The sequence below is a fragment of the Xiphophorus couchianus genome, chromosome 13 (genome assembly GCF_001444195.1).
Source record: "Xiphophorus couchianus chromosome 13, X_couchianus-1.0, whole genome shotgun sequence".
Lineage (NCBI taxonomy): Eukaryota > Metazoa > Chordata > Actinopteri > Cyprinodontiformes > Poeciliidae > Xiphophorus > Xiphophorus couchianus.
Genome location: NC_040240.1, coordinates 1,615,422 through 1,626,237, shown reverse-complemented (window position 1 = coordinate 1,626,237; position 10,816 = coordinate 1,615,422). Strand labels below are relative to the sequence as shown.

Sequence of the window (10,816 nt, the reverse complement as noted above, 5' to 3'; positions counted from 1 at the left end):
CCTGTGATTGGTGGCGAGACAGGCGCCGTGGCGCTCAGAGCGGAACTTTGACGTCATACGACATCGTAACAGTATCAGCCAAGGGGGGCACGTTGACTCCATGTGAATGTTGATCCTGGTCCTGAACAAAGGTCCTGGTGTCATTTTCACTAAGGAGCTGAAGACATTTAGGAGTGACGTGTTATTTTAAAACGCGCGTTTGGCGGCCAGGACATTTTAAAACGGCAATAAACAAGTTCTTCACACTTTCTGTTGGTCAAACATTGTTATTTGGACAGCGGATGTTCTCCACACAATTTCAGCCTGAACCTATTGAGTTCAACAATGGTTTTACCCCAATACAGTGAAGATATTCTGTGTTTGATGTACCAAACACAGAATTCTAATTTGTACATGTGTACAAATTAGAATCACAGTGATCTGACAAAAAGTCATCTCCAGCAGGTGAAGAGAATTTGAAAGAAAATAAGTGGGGGAAAAAAACTTGTGATGTAGGCTTTCATAGATGGTTATTTGGGACCCATCTGATGTTTTTTTTTTAAAAGTGAACATATTTAAATAATTTAATATTCACATATTACACATTTAATACACAGAATGTAATTCAAAGCACTTGTTTTAAAATTTGTTGATTCTAGCTTACTGCTAATGAAATCCCAAACTCAGTTTCTCAAATTAGATTACATGCTGACTGGGGAAACTTCACGCTGGACCTCTAGCAGCATATCTTTACCATTTTTGGCCAGTTGAACGAACTGTGGCTTCACTTAATGCCCACACACACTGAACTTAGTGACTGGGATGCAGCAGCTCCTCCAGAGTGGTGGGAACAGGAAGTAACGATAAAGAAATGCAAGTGTTCCTTGTGTCATGACACTCTCCTCAACCATGTTTTAGAATCCTTACTTCAGAAATATGGAAAATATGAGATTCTACAAGGAAGGAAATAGGAATTGAGTGACATAGACCCAGAAAATAATGAAATCAAATAGTCTAGTAGAAACCCGGTTAAAGTTATACATTTCATAAACAGACCAAACCTGTAAAATCTTGGACTTTATTGTTTTCAGACAAACATCAAAACATCCAGTCTCAAGCTATAAACCCCACATATGCACATTAAAGGATAAAAGCTCCGTTTCAGTAAACAAGATGTAGAATCTTATAGCCAGCTTTCAAATCATGTTCTGGGGTTTTACTCTGGTCCTGCTGAGCTTCAGAAACTGATGGTTCAGGCTCCACTGGGAGCTTTGCCTCAGTTTCACCCTCACCCTCATCATCATCATCATCATCATCAGAAGTGTCTTCAGTTTTTCTTGTGATGATGGAGGTTCTGCTGGACCAGGATCAGTTTGACCTTGCTGCCCTTCAGTCTGAGAGCAGCTCAGCGAGGCTGTCCCAGCAGTCCTGCCTTAGCAGCCAGAGCTTCGTTCTGCTGAATGTGATACTCCTGGAAGCGCATGGAGATCCGCTGAGTCATCTTTAGGTACTTCTGCAGGCAGGACTCAGAGCAGCTGGACTGGAAGACAAAAAGGAAACAAATTAGAGAAGACAGGAAGTTACCTGGGGCTGGGGATGAACAGTTCAAATATTTTTCTGAATTGCTTTGGTAATCTCACAAACTGTCCTCCCTGAGAAAGCTAAGATCCTTCAAAGTTTGCAGCAAGATGAAGGATCTTGCTGCAAGGTTTGCGGCCTGTTGCTGGGAGTGTCATCTCTTCTGCCGTCACCTGTTGGCACAGCAGCCTCAGAGCCAGGGAGCTAAAAAGGCTCAACAACCTGATCAAGAAGGCTGGTTCTGTTCTGGTTCTGTTCTGGGGCTGACTGAACCTCTGGAGGTGATGACGCAAAGAAGGATTCTATGTAAAATCAAGAAAATTATGGACAACCCTGACCATCCTCTTTATGAGACTGTCTTACAAAAACAGAGCATCTTCCGTCAGAAGTTTCTTCAAAGTCACTGTAACACAGACTGCTACAAGAGATCTTTTCTGCCAACAGCCATTACCATGTACTAAATCTCTTTGAAGAATTAGAATTAATATGAGTTATAACAACATTTAATTTCCTCTGGGATCAATAAAGGATTTTTAATTTGAATGAAGCCTTTAAGAGGCAACTCTTAAAGGGATAGTGTTATGTATTTTCCAGGCACATAGTCCCATTTTATAGCATAACAAAGTAACTATGTTACCTTTAGTTTAATTTTTTTTAAATGATACGCATTGAAATTGGGTCTCTGTCTCTTTAAAATCTCCTGCTCTTTCTGAAACTCCACCTTCAGGAAGTCATCACAACATGGCTCCTCTATTAACCCTTTAATGACGTTTTTAACAATGTTGCACTGAGAAGTAACTCATATAATAAATTCAGCTGATTTGGAGTTCCAACAGGTGTTTGCTAATTGCTGCTGGCTAGTCTGAAGGAGCTGAGTGGGGAAGGCTGCTCTGTGAGGCAGAAACTCAGAAAATGGAGTTCTGAGCAGGAGCTGCGTCTTGGTTCAACCTAAAGCGTTTCGTACCGCTGAATGGTTGCCACGAGAGATAAAAAGCTTCCTCAAAGATGAATAACAGAATCAAGGTAACACTCCATGTACATTTTTAATGTCATGCTCAAAAAAGTCCATTTTATATTATATCCTTTACTGCCCCTTTAATTATTATAAATTAAATGTGAGATTTCAATATTGATATGACTAGTGACCCCCATAATTCTTAAAAAGTACTTACTGAAATGAATGACAGAAGTATTTTTCATCTCTTTTGTTTTTTAGGATAATAAATGGATGTGATAATGGTTACTATAACAACGCATGCCATGAAGTGGTGGTGATTGGGACAACCGGAGGTAAGAGGTAAGGAAAGTTTCTTTTTACAGAATGTTTGAGCAACAAGCAAGTAAGAAATATTACATTTGCGTGAATATCATCAGCCCATTAATCATTATAAAATATTTGAATAAAGACTCAAATTAATGTTCCAGTCATTACAAGGGCAACTCTAAGTTTGTTTGATGTGATTTGAAGGAGCTCAGTGTTTCAGCTGTTTTGCAGTTTTATGGAAGTTTGCTCCAGATTAGTGGAGCATAAAGACAATGAACGCCGTTTCTCAATGTTTGGCAGAACCAGACTAGAAACTCATATTATAATCTGAGCTAGCAGGAGCATGTAGGCATTGAATAACAGGGGCCCAGCAGTGAACCCTGGGGTACTCTGTGTGTGATTAGGCAAGTCTCAAACCAGTCAAGTCCTGGACCAGACAGAGTAGATAAACTAATATTTAACCATTAGCAATGTCCACGAAGAGTGACATAAAATATGGAGATATTTTGACCCCCATATCTGCTCCTCCTAAAGCTGACACAAAAAAAGGTTTAATACATGTCTGCTAATGTTTGCAAAAAAAAGTCAAGTAAAAAATGTCAGCTTTTTTTGTTTGGTTTTTTTTTTTACCTCCTCAGGCTTCACATCTCTGGTGGTGAAATCTTTGACACAGTCCATGAAGCAGTTCTCCGTTACTTTGTTGTAAGTCCCCAAAAACTCTTTGAACTGCAAGTTAAGCAGAAAATACGCTCGTCAGAAGCAAACCATTATTTTCCCAACTTTTACCTCATGCTGAGAAGGGCTAAGTGGCTGTATAAAAAGGAAAGACACTGAACATTTGAGTGATTTTTCTCCAAACGTTCTCTTAGTGGGAAGAGTTGCTCTTCAGCTGTACGAGTTGAAGATTTGGTTCTTTTGTGGAAAAAGGGGCGGGAGGTGTGACAGGCTAAGAACTTTCCTTCGGTTTCTTTTTTCTAAAAATACATTTCGTTCTATTCTAACTTCTAAGAGTAATTTCAAAACCCGGCATGTCAATCCTCTAACTGGAGCAGGAAAGATTAGGGGTGCACTGATTGCTGTTTTCTGGCTAACCGCAGATATTTTTAAAGGCCTGACCCGCCCATTCAGATTTTGACCAATACCTATTTTTTTTGTCTGAAAAGTTGCTAGGTATACCAAGAAAGTCAATAAGATGGCAACAGTGTGGCGACTATTAACTGAGCACGTGCAGACATGATCTGGTGAGCAGGTCTGACTTTCAGTCCTCAAAAGCAATCAATTGCTGATTTCCAGTCATTTTCAGAGTTGGGTAAGATCAGTGGATAGGATAATGTCAGTATCAGCACCCAAAATGAAAGAAATCAGGGCCGATCAATCAGTGCACCCAAAATTTTTAGTGAAGGACTGAAGGTCATCATACAGTCAGACTCACAGAGCAGTTCACATCTAGTTGAACTGTCTGCAGAACAAGACCCAACTAATAACACCTTATTTTGCTAAACTGGAAACTTGGAGTTAAAGAGTACAAGTGGAAAACAACAGGACTGTAGTCCTGTATGATTACATTACTTATAGATGTAATAACATTGTTTTTCTATTCTATGGTGAGGTGGTACTATTGTAACTTACCTGTTTGATCTGGTCAGACTCAGTCACCTGGACGGCCATAGTTCACAGTCTGAAGAAAAAACGTGACAGTCACACACCAGCCTTATTCTATAATTATCCTGTACATTCACACACAGTAGCTCCACTGCTGTCAGGAGGAAATGCTGTAAATATCCTCATTTTACACGAGCATCAGCTTTCTGACGTATAATATTCTGATCACTTTCATACAGATTATGTCTTCACACATTTCACATTATTTCTTCTCTTTAAAATGTCCAGTGAATAATACATTGGTTTCTATGAACTGCTCAGCATCAACCTAATCCCAGTGAGCAGTTTTAGGTCAAATCTAGGGATCTGTTTGCAGTTTTCTGTCTGATTACTGTTTGATTTTTAAAAAGCCTGACCTGCTGATTCCAATTTTGGCTGATTTTGTCAGGAAAAAAAAGTAATATCAATAAAAAAAATCACTAAACTTAGTGGGCAACAGTGGGGTGATTTTTCTTAACTGTAACCGTGCAGATGAGAGCTGGTCTAATCAGTGTCTGAATGGTTCAAACACATCTAGACTAATTGGTAAGCCAGTCACAATGAGCAATTAATCAATTAATCACATGATAAATTTAATTGAGATTGAAAATTTCAGTTCTTATGACTAATATTTTTTCAAGGGCAATTTTGTTTGCAGAGCCTTCATAATGTATTTTATTTATGGTTTAGTTTGTAAATAGTGCTCATGTTTGTTTCATTTCTTGTTTTTGGTTGCATTTTGGTTATTCAAATGTCTTCCATTTCTAGTTGAAATGTTCTTTACAAAATTAAAGTTTATTGGTCTCTTGAGAGGGTGAACTTGCACCATTATGCCATTATCAATACATTACTTCAAAATGGTCTCAAAACAGCAATATTATCGTTTATTGCAATAACTTCTGGGGCAATGAATCGTCCCAGAAGTTGCAAAATTTGTTGTCAAACTGGTATATATTCGATCTAACACTGAATGTCTTTCTGCTGTGTTGTTGCGGCTCTAAACATAGACATATATTGGTCAAGACTGTCAAGCATAAATAAATAGAGCAGAAAAGGCTGGGCTCAAACTTAGAACGTCTTTATGAATAACGCAGTGTCTTTACTAGGTGAGCTATAGTCATACATCATTTACACAAACACCTAGTTCTCCTAATGAAATACGCCACTTCGGCCATTTTAAGTGGTAATAAAAGTGAGAGTGCTATAATTATATTTCTCCCCAGGAATTGCATTTTTTAACAATTTTACCAACATTTTAAATATAGTTCTTCTGAGCTGGTTTTTCAGTATTAAAATCAATATGCAAAATATGGTAGAAAAGTACAGGTTTCCTAATTTCTTCAAAACTGTACATAAAAAAATTCTAATATTACATAAATAATACTAGATTTGTTTTCCACTTGGGTATTTTTTTTCATGATATTTTCTATTCTCTATTCTTCCGCGGGGATACATTCTCGGTTTGCTGCGATGACTGTTACCTGTGTGTGTGTGTGTGTGTGTCCGTGCTGGGCCCACGCTGGTAATGGGGACGACTCTCCGTGTGTGATGCAGAACCTTTGAAGGGCGAAAAGACAAACACGGCCGCAGATTCTCTACAAAGCTTTAAACACATTCATTCCAACGAAAACACACTGTTGCTCCAGAGGAAGGCCTCACACTCACTGAACTACAACAAGGTTACAACTCTGACAGCAAGCACACCATGAGAAAACCTCTGTCTTCTTGTGTTTTACCGTGGATGGCAAATCAACTATGAGCGCATTATCGCCACCTATTGAAAGGGAGGGTGAACAAGAAATAGCAGCAAACAAAAAAGCTTAACCAGGGAACATTAATGTTTAAAACTAAAAAGAAAAAAGGAACCAACTAAAATCAATAAATGAGTCTAAAACGTATGTTTATGAGTGGACAGATTCTTTTTGATAATAAAGAATTGTATTTCTACACAGAAGCAACTAATGTAGAGTAGTTTTTCGACATCACTTGCCATAACTTTGATTTTTAAATTATGACAGTGAAACAGATCAATTCTTGAGGTAAAGCTGTTGTTTAAAGTGAAGGAGAGGGACATCTAAATATCATAAAAACATAATATATTTAAAGGAAAGAAACTATATCAGCAGTAAGGAAAATATGATCGGATAAAGTGCCAGGTACAGAAACGGAGTTGATTAAATCGGCTTGATGACATGATGTTGCTCTTCCAGTAGGTGGCAGTATAGACAGAAAGGGAGCCTAGAGAAGAAGGAAGCAATAACAGCGTCCATTAGGGGCAGTGTAGCACCTGGTAGTTTGCAGACTGCTACATACTCAGTAGACAAAGAAGAGGTGGGGTGAAAAAAGCGGAAGTTAAAAGTAGAGTTTCCCTAACAGCGAGGGATGCATCGCCTCCTAACTTTGTTTGATTATTTTACACTTCAGCTGTTTTAGTAGGCGCTCTTCGCGTTCTGTTCCTGTGCAGTTAGCTTCCATTCTCTGGTTTGTTTCCGTCCAGCTCCTTCTCCAAGCAGAAAGTCCACAAGCGGGAAATTTGAAATGTGTTCGCAGAGACTTGCTAAACTAAACTATCCCATCAAAGCTTCAATACATTAGCTGCTGCCTGCATGTTGTCTCCGGCTCCCTCTGACTCAACCGCTTTCAGTCCGGGTCAGTCGTCGTGCAGTTCGGACACCGGGGAGGTTTTAATCCGTTCCACTCGCATTGTTCTCCCGGAGCGCAGGCTGGAAGCCAGTGAGATACCCCAATCCGTTCAAATAACAGTCCAGAAGCTGGGGGAGCCTGTGCGCGTCCAGTCCCATCGGGCCAAGGAAACGCAGAGGCCGCGGAATCCCGGACACAAACCGGAGGCTGTTGACCCAGCTCGGGTAGCAAAGGATTCCCAAACCGGTAAGAAATAATAATAATAATAAAAACAAACAAAAACTGGGGGCCAGTGTGGCTCTGTCCCGAAAATGTTGTAAACGAGTTCGTCAAAGTTTTATTTGCTAAAATGAAACTAAGGATCTGTACTCTCCGAACCTTCCAAACCGCTCACCATGGCAACGTGAGATGTAAACGCAACTGTAAGAGTTCCGAGGTCGGATTGTGACACTTCTCACTTGATCCGCCTTCGGCCTACAATGCATTAAATTCCACTTTTACGACATGCAACTGAGCTTGTTGTTACTGAATCGAGTTACATTCAATAACACTGAGATTCAGGCAAGAAACAAACACTCTGATAGGGCCACAACTAACGATTATTTTAGTTATGGGTTCACCTATTGATTATTCTAACGATGAATCGGATTAAAAAATGGGCAGATTGCAGAATTTTCGTGTAAGCCTGATTTAAACTATATATATTAATAAAATGCAAATGACCAAATGATTTAAATAATCTTTTAAATAAGAATATAATTCCTAAAATGAAAAAAAAAATCTTTTTTGGGGATTAAGAAAATTAATAATTGAATAGCAAAAGGTGCCTAATAAATTGGTTTTTTCCAGAAATTTGAACCAGGTGAAGCCATGCACTACACACATTTTATAATGGACGTGGTTTCCAAAGATCTTTGAGATGTTGTAAAGATGCTGATCAAACTACCACAGGAAGTGTCTCTGAGATAATGGTGACATGTTTTTTCCAGGACCCCTGGCTCCGTCATCCTCCTCGTGTCAGGAGCTTCAGACATCATGCTTCAAGGCTGGGGGGCGAGGAGTGGTGCTGGGAGCGCTGAGACAACGGTAAGAAGATCCACCAGAACTTCAATTTATATTCTGAGCTCTGTCAGCAAAAACCTTTAAGTTTTGAACTCGGGTGTCTTGGAAATCACACTTGCTTTATGAGTATCTTACCTTACATGCATTGCAGTGACAGCCCAATATCATAGTTTGGTCATTTTTATTGTTAATATAGATCTGTCCCTCTGCCCAGTTGCCACAGCAACCACCACAAGAGGGAAGTCAGCGTCCAGCTACTGCGGCCAAGGTCGACTCAGAACACATCAAACGGTTGGAACAGCCCTGATCAGAGCGCTGACGATGCAGCGAGCATGTCTGGTTTTCAGACCCAGGCGTCATCTGGTCGCCTGGGAGACATCAGCAAAACTGCAGCAGCTGCTGCAGCCGCAGCTGTGGCTGCAACCGCTCCTCTCATCAAGGTAGTTGGCTGGGCTGGAAAACACAAATCTGTGATGCCACCGTTGATTACTGACTTTGGATCACCCCAGATCTTTCCTCCTTTTCTTTTTCTTGTTGGTCTTTAAGGTCTCTGTCAGGTGTATGCATTAAATATGGCCAAAGTGCATCCAACTGGCCAATTATATTATTATATTAGTGAGCAGAATTTGACTGCATGATGACTGAAAATTACTACCAAAAATGACACCCAAGAAATCGATACATAAGATTTTACACATATTGTAACTGGAGGGGATTAAAGGTGCTTAGGGGCGATTGATTTTGGGGGATCAGCTGTCGACTGGTACATGACAAGCTGATTTTATCCACTGATCTTATCTACCTTTACAAAGCTTTTTAAATTATAATTCACTGTGTCTTTTTATTGTTTGTTTATATTACTTGGATTTTTCAGAATTGTTACAATTGCTTTTAATATCAAATTTTTCAGCTGTCTGAGCTGGTTCTTGTGTTTCTGTGTTCAGGCCCAGTCAGACATTGAAGCTCGAATGTCTCAGTTGTCTGAAGGCATCCAGAAGCTGCTGCACACAGACAGGTACACACACGCTTTGTAGCCATTTTTGCTTTTGCAGGACCTTGTAATAAAGAACTGACACTCGTTCTACAGCCACAAATTCTAATGCATTTGGAATTTTACATGATATACCAACACAAAGTATTGAATAATGGTGAAGTAGAAGGACAATGCATGGTTTTAATGGTAGATATCTACTCCAACCAATTTAGGTTTAGGTCAGTGTAGGTAGACGTCCATGTCTTTATTTTATTTGGAGGCATCAGAGAAAAAGGGGGTTGAATAGATTTGCACATCAGGCTTTGAATGGAAAACTTGAAAAATGATGCATGGCTTTCCTTCGATTTCACAATAATTACCTAGTTTGTGTTGGTCTATCACATAAAATCTCAGAAATTTTCTAGAAATACTTGGAAATTTCTGAGTTTCAAAAGTCAAAAATTTTCAATTTTTAAAACTCAATTTCAAGGCATTAAATCAATTTCTAAGATTTTTGGCAGAAATGTACTATTTTTTCTTCTATCTACAATGGCCCTAATGAGCTGATGTAGAACCCTGATGTACATTCTGCAGCTTGCAGAGAAAAACAAAAATCACAAAGGTTGAAACAATTTTTCTGAACATGTAGTAACTGTGTTTTGCCTGTAGATGGCTGTAAAGTAGCTTAACACAGAAATTACATTTTTTGTTGTAGCCTGAAAAAATGAGGAAGTGTTACTATTATTATTATTACCACATGTTTTGAAATATGTGTTTGAATAACTGATTGAACAGGAAAAAAGTAATAAATCCCAAAAATATTCAGCAGTGGATTGTGGTCTGGTGGATCATACCTGACGGATTGTTCTCTGTGATTGGATTGTGAACAAGCTGCTGTGTTTTCGTCGTATCTGAAGCAAACTGCCTGTGACAGCTGTGTGGCCTGACTGTGTGTTCTGATATAAGGGAGGATGACGGCCGGAGACGGAGTCTGAGTCAACACACACTGCATCGCCTGGAGACGCTGCAGAGCCAGCAGCTGCAGCTGCAGGTAAACTGCTTCACCTGCTCAGATGCTGCTGCTGCATCCTCCCTCTGCCTTTCCACTGGTTATTGGTTCCCCTCTTGTCCAATCAGAGCCAGCTGCTGGAGTCAGCCATCAAGATAGTGACGGGTCAGGATTCCATCGCCTCAGACTCCAAAGGTCAGTCTGCTGTCACCAGGTGGCTGAATGACCACACACTATCACACCCAAACACCTCGACCCAAACGGATTTGTTAACTGCAGCTTGGTTTATTTCAGTTTTTGATTTCAATGATGAGAATAAGAAAAGGTGAATGGAAATGGGTAAAACTTAAACTGACAGATTTATGTCACTTTGAGGTGTCAGTTAAATAAAATATTCTTTTTTGGAATGTTAACAGTCAGTTATCAGGTTTAGAGGTCCAGCTTGTTCCCATAACAAATGAATTCTAATTTTTTGTATTTAATCAGGTTATCTTTGTCTGATATTAAATTCTAATCTGAAATATTTTAAGTCTGACAAAAAAGAAAAAGCAAAGGAAATCTGTAAGGAGCAAAAAATGGATTGAAAGTGACTTCAGACGGCCTGGTGTTCTGATGATGTGACCAGACTGACATGAAGTCAGCTCATCGTTTTGTTCCATGTCAAAAT

The 10,816-nt window shown here is 39.5% G+C and overlaps 2 protein-coding genes across 9 annotated transcripts in view; one reads left to right on the top strand and one right to left on the bottom strand.

The window, feature by feature from the left end:
* Window positions 1-1,043: 1,043 nt before the first annotated feature.
* timm9 (translocase of inner mitochondrial membrane 9 homolog) lies at window positions 1,044-6,194 on the bottom strand. Of its 3 annotated transcripts, none has more exons than XM_028035371.1 (4): window positions 5,949-6,194; window positions 4,451-4,502; window positions 3,452-3,547; window positions 1,044-1,519 (listed from the first exon to the last, which is right to left on the bottom strand). In XM_028035371.1, exons 2-4 carry the CDS (start codon window positions 4,487-4,489, stop codon window positions 1,385-1,387), a joined length of 270 nt encoding a protein of 89 aa, XP_027891172.1. In that variant the 5' UTR covers window positions 4,490-4,502; window positions 5,949-6,194; the 3' UTR covers window positions 1,044-1,384. The 3 variants fall into 3 exon arrangements, with proteins under 3 accessions (XP_027891172.1, XP_027891171.1, XP_027891170.1); XM_028035370.1 differs by having other exon boundaries at window positions 5,959-6,194; XM_028035369.1 differs by having other exon boundaries at window positions 4,451-4,499; window positions 5,944-6,192.
* Window positions 6,195-6,338: 144 nt separating this feature from the next.
* The window catches only part of kiaa0586 (KIAA0586 ortholog), a 37,844-nt gene continuing 33,366 nt past the window's right edge, over window positions 6,339-10,816 (top strand). For 5 of the 6 annotated variants that reach the window (XM_028035353.1, XM_028035354.1, XM_028035352.1 and 2 more), the window contains exons 1-6: window positions 6,339-7,351; window positions 8,095-8,191; window positions 8,364-8,607; window positions 9,112-9,182; window positions 10,107-10,191; window positions 10,278-10,344. In XM_028035353.1, the coding sequence (XP_027891154.1) occupies window positions 7,069-7,351; window positions 8,095-8,191; window positions 8,364-8,607; window positions 9,112-9,182; window positions 10,107-10,191; window positions 10,278-10,344 (847 nt within the window). In that variant the 5' untranslated portion in view covers window positions 6,339-7,068. The remainder of the gene's footprint in view (window positions 7,352-8,094; window positions 8,192-8,363; window positions 8,608-9,111; window positions 9,183-10,106; window positions 10,192-10,277; window positions 10,345-10,816) is intronic. The other variant, XM_028035355.1, reaches the window with a different exon arrangement.